The following is a 13,381-nucleotide window of genomic DNA, read 5'->3' as shown; positions in this document are numbered from 1 at the left end:
CAATGGAATATTCTTCAGCCATAAGAAGGAACAAAATTCTGATACATACTACAACATGGAGGAAGCTTGAAAATATTACGCTAAGTGAAAGAAGCCAGACATAAAAGACATTTATTGTATGATTCCTTTTATCATGAAATGTCCAGAACAGGCAAATCCATGGAGACAGAAAGGAAATGAGTGGCTGCCAAGGGCTGGATGGAGAAAGGAAAAAGGAGAGTATGGATCTTTTTTTTTTTTTTTTTTAAGATTTTATTTGAGAGAGAAGAGAGAGAGAGTACATGCATGAAAGCACACAAGTGGGGGAGGGATGGGAAGAGGGGCAGAGGGAGGGAGAAAAACAGACTGCCCCCCTACCCCGGCCCCCCTGAGTAGGGAGCCAACTCAGGCTGGATCCCAGGACCCTGGGATCATGGCCTGAGCCAAAGGCAGACGCTTCACCACTGAACCAACTGAGCCACCCAGACATCCCAGGTATGGATCTTTTTTCAGCAATGAGATGTTCTGAAATAAAATAGTTGTGATGGTTGCACAAGTCTGTAAATATATTAAAAACCACTTTGTTGACCTTCAAAAGGTGAACTTTATGGTATGTGGATTATAGCTCAACAAATTATTTATTTTTAAAATGTTTATTTATGAGAGGTAGGGAGAGAGAGAGAGGCAGAGAGCAAGCAAGCAAAAGATCGGGGAGCGACAGGCAGAGGGAGAAGCAGGCACCCCGCTGAACAAGGAGCCAAATGCAGGGCTCCATCTGAGGACCCTGAGATTATTACCTGAGCTGAAGGCAGACGCTCAACCTACTGAGCCACCCCAGGTGCCCCCAATAAATATTTTAATTCAAAATGTTAAGGGTAGAGTTGAAACATTACTTTCATCACACAACCCACAGAGTTGGGTTTTCCGCAAGACAAACTCAATTTTAAATAGATATGCGGATCTATGGCTGGTTAGTTTAGTATGTTAGAGTATTATATGGGCTCAGGTCATGAGCCTAGAGTCCTGGGATTGAGTCCCACATGGGAGGTGGGACTGCTCAGTGGGGGTCTGCTTCTCCCTCTGACCTTCCCCTCTCATGGTTGCTCACTCTCATTCTCTCTCAAATAAATAAAATATTTTTATTTTAAAGATTTTATTTATGTATTAGACAGAGAGATCACAAGTGGGCAGAGCAGCGGGGGGCAGAAGCAGGCTACCCACTGAGCAGAGAACCCGATGCAGGGCTCGATCCCAGGACCCTGATATCATGACCTGAGCTGAAGGCAGAGGCCCAACCTCCTGAGCCACCCAGGTGCCCCATAAATAAAATCTTTTAAAAAAAATATCATAGGGCGCCTGGGAGGCTCAGTATGTTGAATGACTGCCTTTGGCTCAGGTCATGATCCTGAGTCCCGGGATGGAGTTCCACCTTGGCTCCCTGCTCAGCAGGGAGTAGGCTTCTCCCACTGACCTCTCTCCTCTCATGCTCCCTCTTTCTCTCTCTCTCTCTCAAATAAATAAATTAAATCTTAAAAAAAATATATCATAAAGGTCCTGTGTGAAACATACTGGCAGCAAAAAAAATGGTTGAATAATGTATCAGTACAAATTTATCATCCCTACTAGAAAATGTGTTTCATTAGTGGTTGGTGATTACCATCAAATCTATGTGGGAGAACTGATGTTCTACTTTAATAAGTAGTAATAATTCTCAGGGAATAGGGAGGGAATAGAGAGGGAAAAGGGGATACCTTCCCTTTTCACTCACTCAATTTCTTTCAGCCTTTGTTTTCTAATCTTGAAAATACAGAAAATACTAACAACTTCTTCATGTTGCAAACTCTGCAATCCTTGAGAGTCCATAGAGGTGGATATCCCAGAGTGAATTCTAGTTCTGTAACTAGTGGGTCCATTAAGGAAAGATGAGCTACATAAGTGCCCATTACAATCAGTGACATGTGTTTTCATTTGATATTTATGACTAGTAACTGCGGTGTTACTGCAGATAAGGAAACTAAAGTTTAGGGAGGTTAAGTAGGTCAAGGCAGAAATTTATTACATGTGGAATTTAATGTCATTAAACTACCTCTTTCCTCCTTCCCCATACAGATGAGCTGAAATAGAAATCTAATACTTTCAATCCTAAAACTTGAACATTAAATTCCACTGAAAGGATAGCCGTCAATTTTCTAATTTTGTGTTACCAACAGAGATTTACAAATGGGGAGCGGGAGGGGAAAAAAACATCATAAGAGAGTCATTAAGAACAAAGTTATGAGCAAATTGTACTGGTTTATTTACAATTGTAATTTATAAACAGTAACACAAACATCTTTACATTAATATTATGAAAAAAGTCCCATGGCTGAAATGGGCAAAAAATGGAGACTTCAAGGCATTTCTAAAGGGGGCGGGCGCCAAAGAAAAAAAGAAAAATGCAATACAACCGTTGTGGGTAGAGTTATAAATATCAAGTACTGCACCAGGTGCAATTTCATGCAAATGTCTTCAACCACTCAAGTAAACGGTTTTTATTTAGATATTAGAATAAAATATCTTGAACTATGTTGCCTGTTATTCACTTGATTTCCAATAAATGGCTATAAATAGAGTACATCTAAATATTTCTCCTATCAACCCCTTAGAGATAATCCATTACATTTTAGGACATGGTAAATTGTTAGGATTTGCTAGTTCCCAAAAAGATTTTATAAGGAGTCATTCCATAGCCCCAAACATGTTCCCGGATTTTCTCTCACCAAAGGTGTCTAATATAGACCTCAATAAATTAAACTGAGAAAGCTGCAAAATGAAGCAGATCACTTTTTAGTTTTGTCATATTAAAAAATAGAAAGAGTTTCAAACCACCGGAACTTTAGCAAGAGAAGACCAAAACCAAAGAAGAGAAAAAAAATTCAGAAAGAGATGATAAAACAACTGTACTTTATATAGCTTTTATTACCTGGCTTTCATGTAAGTGGACACTAGTGCGGTCACAGACCATAACCTCAGTAAGGATAAATCAACGTGTGTACAACACCTGTTCTGAAATATCCTAAATCAAATATCCCACTTGTAATAAAGACCAATGACATTTTTACAGGTACAATTCTTGTCCCCACAATGTTTATTTTAATCTTAGTATGCCTACCTACTTATTATTATACTTTTAACTGCTCCTTAGAAACCATTAGGATGAAGTTTAGTATGTGAAGCACCCAGTGTTCAAATCATTAGCTAATGATGCAAAAAATGATTTAGATACTGATGCTTCACATTTCACTAACTGGACTGCATTTCTGAGTTGGCTGGAATCTTCATCCACTTCATTTAAGAGATTTCACTTTTTTTAAAGGACACAGCAAGCTATTAATCTATGTAATACTCTGTTTCTGATACTGCTCAGTGGATAAACTAAATGTAGCAATTAAAGGGGTCTCTTCAGCTAATTCTATCTCTAATTTTCATTGAAGACATTGCAAATATATATGTGTATGGGTCTTTTTAAATCTGAAAGTGATACATGTTCCCTTTTTAAAACACAGCTCTTCAAAACAGAACTGCATTCTGCACCCTTAGTTCCTAAGGGCAAAGGGTCAGTTACTTCAAAGTCATTTAATAACTGACCTTTATAAATCATTTTACAAAACTGAAAATGCAAAAGAAAATTTAAGAAAAATTTTAACTGTCCAGAAATTGATTATAATAATTCACACATACTTAGACCTGCAATTCAAGCACCCCCATGAGCAAATGAAAGGTCCTCAGTTAGTATTCAATCAGGAAAATATGTCCTTGTTTCTTTCTCTTGGTTGCCTTCATTTCTTTTGAAGTAATTCTCTTTTATAATATTAACTTTCCAAAGCATCCAAAACTTTCATGATCTGTTGTTTTATGGCTTTGGTAGCATCTCCTGCATTTGGAATCAAATACCTGTTGGTGGGGAGAAGGGAAATATACATATATATTAATATAAATTGCTTTCACTCCAGGACTCAGATTAGATGTCACTTCCAGTGGGAAGCCTTCCTAACCTACAAAGAAGCAGACACATCCTGATATTTACCATAACTTATACAATACACACTCGAAAGCCCATTTTGAAAGAAAGAAAATCTAAATGTCAAGGCTAGGTGATTTTTCATATAGTGTATAGCCAGATGTAATGAACCACACATCAGGAGTCAGAAAGGCTATATTTGGTCTGATCACAAGCTAGGTGTGAAGATCTGCAAGTCATTCAACTCCTCTGGGGTTCACATTTTTAAAGGATTATAAAGATGGTTTAGTTTTGAGATCAGTGTGGTCCTACAGCCCTTGGTGCCAGTACATGAACTGTTTGTCACTGGTCCACATTAAGACAAGGAGGAGCTTATACCAGATTGTAAATTAAATATACGACACAGCACACTGCTTGCTTTGCTGACACATTTTCAAAGCAAGAATTTTTTGATGAAAGAAAACAGAAACACTGACTTATATTCTGAAACAAGCTTCCTACCTGTTTACAAACCAGCATTTAGTGCAGCAATGGTACAGATTACTTAAAAGACCCTTCTGGCAAAAAGTTTATGAAATTAGCTGTGGCACTCACTGGAACCACGTGCTGATTAGCCACATATGACTAAAGATACAGAAGAAAAAAATCAGCAAAGAATGCTGATAAAAGTGGCTCTAGTATGCTAGTCCACCACCTATTCCCCCAAATAGAGAAACAAACTATGTTTAATAATGAACTAATTCAACAATTCAGATAACATCATCCTAAAAAAATCTTACCTTTCGATTGCCAAGATTTCTATTCCCGAAGCACTGCTGTTTCCATACTTGAAGGTAATTAGCTCAGGATGTTTTTTTTTAGATGTAATTTTAACTACAGAATTTAGTGCTTGTCGAGACTGTATATAAGCCAGTCCTTTCCGTGAAAGAATCTCCCTTAAACAGTACATGTGCGTTGCAGTAACCAACAGATGACTTGAGAGGGGAAAAAACATTAAAAAGCAAAAAGAATTTTAAAGAAATGTCATGCAAAACAGCTGTTAACACAATAAAAAATATTCAATCCAGATGAAATTACTTTTGAATTAAAGAATATAGACAAAGGATCACCTAAGAACGAAAAGGTACCCAGTAACATTTTTAAGTTCCCTTTAATTGTATGAAAAATTAGTATTTTATTAACAGAAAATGCTGTTAACTATTTAAAAGCACGTTTTATATTTTATATAATAAAAACTACAATACAATTAGAAATCATTAAAATAATATTTTTAGAATCTACTCTGCATGACATATGGAAGATAGTACTTTTCAAACTTTCCCAGAGTTATTGTCTATATTCATAAACTATTCTCATTCACTATGCTACAGCATATACTCTACACTGAAGACCGCTAAGCAGTAGTTGGGCTGCCTTACATGTTTTATAATATTCTGTAAGTGGATCTTGAACACAGAATGGGCATAGAATTATTGTGTCTCAGCTTGTGTCCCCCTCTTTGTGTCTCAGTTCATTTATTATAGGGATATACTCATATACTTTTGTGTAATACAATAAGACTAGTATCGGACAAGTCCAGAATGCAGGACATTCTGCAGAATAAATGGCCTAGCCTCAGGATTCATTCATCATAGAGCAAAGGGGAGGTGGTGATAAGGGTAGTGGTACTGTTGGACATGGCATGAGACTAAAGCGATTAATGGGCAAATGCAATGTGTGGACCATGACTAGATCCTGGATCGGGAAGAGAAAAAACAGAGACTATAAAAGGTGCTGTGGGGGTACTCTGAGAAATCTGAGTGTGAACTGTATGTTGAATGATGCTCATTTTAAGGTTTTTGAAGAGTTATAATGCTCATATTCTTGTGTGACTTACGCTGAAGCATTTAGGGTAAAGCGTCGTATCTGTCAGATTCTTCTGAATGGCTTGACAAAAGAGAACTGTGTATATTCTTGTGTCTCTATATAGATAAAAATTGGAAAGATGGGGCAGTGCAAGAAGAAATTAAAATCCGATGAACCTGGGGCGCCTGGGTGGCTCAGTGGGTTAAAGCCTCTGCCTTCGGCTCAGGTCATGGTCCCAGGGTCCTGGGATGGAGCCCCACATCGGGCTCTCTGCTCGGCGGGGAGCCTGCTTCCCCCTCTCTCTCTGCCTGCCTCTCTGCCTACTTGTGATCTCTGTCTGTCAAATAAATAAATAAAATCTTTAAAAAAAAAAAAAATCTGATGAACCTAAGAGAAGAATCCTATTCCACCATCTATTCCCCCAAATAGAGAAAACAAACTATAAAGATGTTCACTGTACTGTTCCTTCAACTTTTTTGCTTAAAATTTGCAAAATAAAAAATACATAAGAAATATTCTTAAGATCAAGACATGTAGAGGTGCTTAGGTGGCTCAGTCAGTTAAGTGTAAGCTTTAGGCTCAGGTCATAATCTGCGGGTCCTGGGATCAAGCCCTGTACTGGGCCCCTGCTCGGCGGGGGCTGCTTTTCCCTCTCCCGCTGCACCTCCCGCACTTGTACACACTCTCTCTCAAATAAATTCTTTTAAGAAAAAGAAAAGAAAAATAAAAATCAGGACATATAATACAAGTTGACAAAGTGAAATTATATCTTATACTTGCATAAAGAAAATTTCTTTTGCAGTTGTTTTTTTATTAACTAAATTTAATTTTACTTCAGCAGAAGGCATTTTTTAAAAAGTACCTAGGAAACATGTGTCCACTTTCTTTAACTTCTTTACAAGGAAAATGATGCTTGACATCTGGCTTGTTTATCCAAGTCTGGATGTTTACAACCTCTTTTCTGTCATCATCTGACATTGAAGAGCTATCAATTTCATCTACAGAGAATTGAAAGCATTAAAAGTGGGAATTACCAGTTTTAAAAATGAGACATTTCTTAACAGCCTGAAAAAGATTTCAATATTTCAAACATACATTTTGAAAAACAAAACAATTCTAATCCCGCTACTGTATTTCCTTATGCCACTGGCATAGTACAGAAATACTATTTTCAAACATTAGGCCACACAGTAAGAAAGTCTGGTGAAAATACTAAGAATACACTTGTAACACTGTGTGTCAACTATACTTCAATAAAAAATAAATAACGCAAATAAATTTTTAAAAGACAACTATCTGAGGAATTTCAAAACTTTTGCTTCATGTAACATGACTCTAATCTATGTCTAGACCCTACTCGAGAGATGGCTGAACTGTCCAATAATAAGCACCTATCTTGAAGGCAAAGATGGCAGAGATCCTTTTCTCTTGCTGGTTTTGATTTTAAGAAAAACAACAAGAAAATCCATCCTCGGATAAATAAATAAAAATCTCTTTAATCTTTTATCCTTTTTCATGCAGAATTGTAAGACATTCTAATTATTTTGTTTTTCTAATTTAACAAAGGGGAATTATAGTCACTAGTGTTACTAGTGTTATTACAAATGTTCCTCCCTTTTAAAGAAATACTTCAAAATATAAAGAGACATAATAAAAAAGGAAATTTCATATATCTATACACTTTCAGCCTAAATAAAAAGTAGAACCCTTATATATATCTCCCCATTCTCATTCCTCTCCCTTGTCCACTAAGAAACAGTGATTATCGGTTATGGTTCCATCCTTGCCTTTAATCATACATGAATATCCTCAAACAATATACAGTAGTGTTTTGCACTTTAAGAAACATTTATATAAACAGCAGACTGTTTGACCGTATTCTTCCACAATGCTTCTTCACTCCCAACACTGTAAAATTTATCCATGTTGATACACAGAGCTCTAGTTTTCTCATTTTCATTACTGTGCAATTTTCCATAATAAAAATATATGTGCAAATACATGACACATGAAAATATACCATAATTTATTCATCCATATGCCTCTCAGAGGAATGAAAATAGTTGAAATGAAAACTGTTAATAAAAGAAGAAATACTCAGGGAGAGCTAGAGACTGATAAATAACAAGAAGATAGCAACAAAAAGAGGGGCAAGAATAAAAAGAAACAATTAGAAATAGCACACAGAAAATTTCATTTACCTTAATGTAAGTTTTTGGGAAGGTGATTCTATAATATTTATTAAACTGTCAAATGTGGTTCCCTATAATCTAACAATCTTCCTGCTCAGAATATACCCTCTGTATATACTTACAAAAGTTCATATAGCTCTATGTATAAAAATATCTATTGTCATTTGAGACAAAAAAAAAAAGGAAAACTATCAATGTGAATTGTGAGAAAAATGATTAAATAGATTATGGTATGCTTACAATGGTGGAATATGGGCTAAGATGGAAAATACGCAACATGTATTACTAAACAGAAAAAGCAAGATGAAATTTGAGAGTTTTTTTCCTCTTATTTTGTACATTTACTGTTTTATTTTTCCTAACCCGATACACATAGTAATATTAATATGATTACTTAACCACCGTAATCTTGGCAGCAGTATTATGAACCAAAGTAATAAATTATTTTGAAAATATAAAGACAACCACAGAGAATGATACATTTCCTTGGCACAATATCCCCATCTTGTGGCCCTTTAGGATACTGCCTCCAATTCTCTTCCCAGATGACTCAATTTTGGAATTCCCTGATTTTAGACCCACAACTCTCAGTCACCTAGATGGATGGATCAAGGAGATTTAAATCAAATCCCATGGACTTGAATACTATTTCAACACTGAAAATTTCCAGGTCACCACCGGTTTATTAGACCTCCTCTCTCTTGCGCTAAGGACTCCTGTAATCCACTGCCTACTCACCATTTCTGCTTGAATTTTAACAGGCATAACTTAAGATGTCTAAAGCCAAACTCAGTAGAAAAACTACAGACTCTCCAATCTAGAGAATTTTTTTTTTTAAAGCCGTTGTTGGCTAGCCCCAGAACACTCTCTCTAATCACTGCTAGTGCCTTCGAAAAGCATCTACAGATAAGTGTTATTACTACACCTGTGTCGTATTCTTCCTCATCCCCAATGCTGAAAACAGGCTTTACACCACGGTAAGGCTTGCCCACTCTGTCACTGCTGCTCACATGCCTATATTCAAAGAATTTTAGAAGGGAAATCATCACTTAAGTAGTTACCAAAGATTTTCACCAAATATCATATGAATATTTAAACAAAATGTACATATTCTTTGTCCTTAGCCCCCATATATCATGCTATTTAGAATAGTTATGTTAGGGAAACTCTAACAAGGTAAGGAAAATATGTTAACAAAAGTGGCATTGTGTCTTAATAGACTGAACGCTTTCAATCTGTAAAACTAAAAAAAAAAAAAAAAGTTAATATTTATATTAAAATCAGTGCTTAGATCTGTGTAACCTTAGAGAAGTCACATTTAACCTCTCTGTGATTCTGTTTTCATATCTCCAAAACAGTAATAACAACAATATCTACCCTTCAGGGTTACTGTGAGAATTAAATCAGTTAATATTTTGTAAAGCTCTTAGAACAATGCCTGGCATATAGCAAGTGCTATGCATGTCTGTTAGAGAAAACAGATTATGGAACCAAATATTCAAATTCCAGGAAAGTGTTAAGTTTTCCTCATTTGGAAGTAAATACCTTAGGATTCTTCCTCCCATTTTTTTTTATCATAGTTTCAGTTGTACAACATTGTGATTGACAAATTTTATACATTACCCAATGCTCACATTATAATACTCCCATTTTTTTATTACTGTTACTTTTGTTTTAAAAGAAACATGCTACTTCTTTTACACAAATGTAAATAAACCATAAAAATTAATCTTTCTTTTTCAAGTAGCAGAAGCATAAAGAACACGTAAACTCAAACTTGATTAGTTTTGCAAGAAGTATGACCTCTCTCTTTTTAATATAAAAATTTATACCTCAGTACTTTTTAGGTAATCTCAAACAAACCAAAAAGAAAAATTAAAATATTTTAACAAAGTACATGCTCCTGGGGAAAAAGCATTATATTATTTGTAAGATAAATGTTCCATCGAGATTACCTACAATAAAAGAAAAACTGCCTTTTTTGGGGTCATATATCAAGAGGTAGTCCAATATGGAAAAAATTCAAGTTACATGTCTTTACTCAATCTTAGAATTCAATTTTTCCAGAAATAGAGGTCAAATCTGTATTTTAAATAATTTCTTAATACAGATCTTGAATAAAAAATCTTATCATGACCCAATTTTATTGAAATAGGCTTAAATCTATTTTCTCCCAAAATAACTTTCTTCAACAGAAACCTCATTAGAAAAATCAACTGATAGCTGAACATATAACACTCTTTGGTAATTACAAATTAATCATACATAGTAGACAGTTTAAATCATAAAATCATTTGATTTTAGGCTAAAACATATCTAATATAAAATTATCCATTATCCATTAAACTATGCTCATTAGAGAAAATGAAATAAGTAAACAACTACGAAACATAGAGTTTTCTTATAAAAGACAAAGACAATATAGCTTTGTCTAAAAATACTTCAGTGCCATCTAGATTATAAAATTGTTTGAGATTATTATTGGTTCTCTCCTGATAGTAAAACATAATTAAACAGACATAACACAGAAACAAAGATGTTTACAGTAGATGCTTAATCCAGAAGGCAAGTATAAATAAAGCAAAAATCAAAAATAAATAGGAGGGGGTGGAGCCTGGCTGACTCAATCAGTAGATGTGACTGGATCTCAGGGTTGCGAGTTTAAGCCCCACCTTGGATATAGAACCTACTTAAAATAAAAAAAAAGTTTTAAAGCTATTCATTATTGATCTAGTTTTATAATACAATGCATTTTTTATAAATCTTATTTATAAAGATTACTGAAATAGTTCTTAACAAACTGGCTAAAAATTAATGGAATTCAATGGCTGGACTCTTTAAAAAGCAGTATATTTACACATTTTTAGCTGAAATAATAACAAAAACATCTGTAACATAGTATGGCTAGGTTTCAATTTATTTACTGTGCTCAGAAGAAACCCAGTTCTAACTTTCACTAAATTCTGTCTTCGAAATAGATATATTTGTCTGTAGACCAAAGAAGATCATTTAAATTTTTAAAAACTTAAGAATTTGGGAGAAAACTTGGTAGTTAAAATAGACTAATTCAATGGTCCTATAACAAGAGAAGGTAGAAAGATGATTCACAAATAGCTTATAATTTTAAATGAAGCAACTACCTTTAAAATAGTCTCAGATAAAACTGTAATAGAAGCTCTAAAACTGGCACTGCCAGGAACAGTCACGGTAAATAAAAACTCTTTCCACAAGTTAGGAGTAAACTACTACTTTTAAAAATGCTACTTCTAGTTACCGAAAATATTAAAATGACCAAAAAAAAGTCAACTCCATTATTCCAAAGCTTAACTTATATTTAAAATACAACTAGAGGAGTGCCTGGGTGGCTCAGTCAGTTGGGATGCTGACTCTTGATTATAGCTCAGGTCATAGTCTCAGGGTTCTGCGATCAAGCCCTGAGTCAGGCTCTGCACTCCGTTGGGAGTTTGCTTGAGGATTCTATCTCTCCCTCACCACCCCATTCCCCTCACTCGTATGCTCTAAAATAAATAAATAAATAAATCTTAAAATACAACTAGAGTTTCTTTTAAAATGTCCACAGATATTGCTTAATTGATACTCTAAACTGCAGAAAAATTCTGTGGGTATAAAAACTGTAAAGCCATATAAAAGTATGAAGTTAATAAAGTTCTTCTGTGCATCCTAACTGAAGATCCGGTAGATTTTTTAACTTTACACCTGCATCTTATTGGAGCAGAGAAGAGATGGATTTATACATTAACATGTACCCCATGACCTAATTTCTTTCATGGAAAACCAAAGAACTGTGGTTCTTCAGAACTGATTTATATATGTTTATTCACCAACTTAAATACACATATCTAATTTTAAAAATATTTTTTAAAAAGATTATAAAATTACATAACAAGGGGCGCCTGCGTGGCTCAGGTCATGATCCCGGGATCCTGGGATAGAGCCCTGCATCAGGCTCTCTGCTCAGCGGGGAGCCTGTTTCCTCCTCTCTCTCTGCCTGCCTCTCTGCCTAACTTGTAATCTCTGTCAAATAAATAAATAAATCTTTTGAAAAAATTACATAGCAAACCTGAACTAATAATTTTGAATCATGACATGTGCCTTCTCTCAGTAATATTCTCTAGTTTTAGGGCAGGAGATGGAAGCATATGATTTCCAAAGCTACCACCCTGCTCACTCTGAGACTAAGTATTTCCCTTGTTTCATCTTCCTCTCTTTCAGAATAAAAGTTCATGGATTTAAATGTACTTGATTTTTATCTGAGGAATGGGACATACAAAGCAGCATGCAAGGAAAAAAAAAAATGATCAAGCAAAAAACAAATACAGCTCAATCAAAATCACACACTCCTAAAAGCAGAGTAAGAAAAGTTTAGCATTTTAAACAGCTGCATGAAATTTTAGCTAACAGTGTGAGGCTTATAGAGAGCATGAGGCATGCTAAAAAGGAAAAGGATGGTCCCAGAAAGCTGCTCTACTCATTGGCTTACCGCTCTGTACATGCTCTGTCTGGCCAAGGAAGATTGAAAGACATTCTATAGCAAATTGAGGCAGAGGACAGAACAAAATGATTATTAAAAACACAATGGCTTTAAAACAAAATATAGTATAATCACTTTTTCTAGCCCTGAGCATACATTATAAAGAAAATGTTTTGATCATCCCAAGTACAAAGAAAAATAAAGAAAAACTAATTTCAAAGGATTTTTTTAAAAACAAAGACAATAGTCTTTTCAAGTTATCATTATCAATTATCATTAGTTCATTTTTTAAAAAGTTTATATGTTCATGCTATAAAATTTTAGCAATAGTACTCTAGTTCAGAATGCACTAACTTTAAAGTAAAAAAGTTACAGGCTTTTGAGAACAATTTTAGTGAGCAAAAAAGACTCTTAGGCTTGATAAAACACTTAAATATTATTTATCAGTGGACCATTTTAGATAGGCACAGTTTTTTGGATTTGTGAAAATAACCTATTCACTTCTTTGCTATTAAAGGAAACAATGTACTTTTGTATGCATATGTGCTATAATTAAAAAGTGGCAAATAATAAATTTCTGACATTCAATTCTTAAAGTCAAATACTTCAACTTTCCTAGGATACTGCACAGAAGACATGAGACTGAAATGAAATAACGTACTTTCCAGATTAGGCTTGCTTAGCAACCAATTCTGTGTTGGAATTATTAGGTTAGTTTTGAACTGCAGGAATAAGAAAAATCAACCAGACTACTATTGGAGGAAAAAACACTGAGGACTCTACAGTTCCAGTAAGAAGCATTAAAACACACATTCAGAAACTTATCATTTATTAGCTAAGCCCTTCATTTGTAACTCATGGGAAAACAGGGGT

The 13,381-nt window shown here is 34.8% G+C and overlaps 1 protein-coding gene across 2 annotated transcripts in view; it reads right to left on the bottom strand.

The window, feature by feature from the left end:
• Positions 1–2,251: 2,251 nt before the first annotated feature.
• The window catches only part of TBC1D23 (TBC1 domain family member 23), a 60,485-nt gene continuing 49,355 nt past the window's right edge, over positions 2,252–13,381 (bottom strand). The window contains exons 15-19 of one of the 2 annotated variants that reach the window (XM_047723081.1): positions 12,518–12,562; positions 8,942–9,030; positions 6,687–6,822; positions 4,759–4,953; positions 2,252–3,912 (exon numbers count right to left, since the gene is read on the bottom strand). In XM_047723081.1, the coding sequence (XP_047579037.1) occupies positions 3,831–3,912; positions 4,759–4,953; positions 6,687–6,822; positions 8,942–9,030; positions 12,518–12,562 (547 nt within the window). In that variant the 3' untranslated portion in view covers positions 2,252–3,830. The remainder of the gene's footprint in view (positions 3,913–4,758; positions 4,954–6,686; positions 6,823–8,941; positions 9,031–12,517; positions 12,563–13,381) is intronic. The other variant, XM_047723090.1, reaches the window with a different exon arrangement.

Source organism: Lutra lutra, chromosome 1 (genome assembly GCF_902655055.1).
Source record: "Lutra lutra chromosome 1, mLutLut1.2, whole genome shotgun sequence".
Lineage (NCBI taxonomy): Eukaryota > Metazoa > Chordata > Mammalia > Carnivora > Mustelidae > Lutra > Lutra lutra.
Note: the sequence above shows the minus strand (reverse complement) of the source record. Positions and strands in the feature narration are given on the sequence as shown.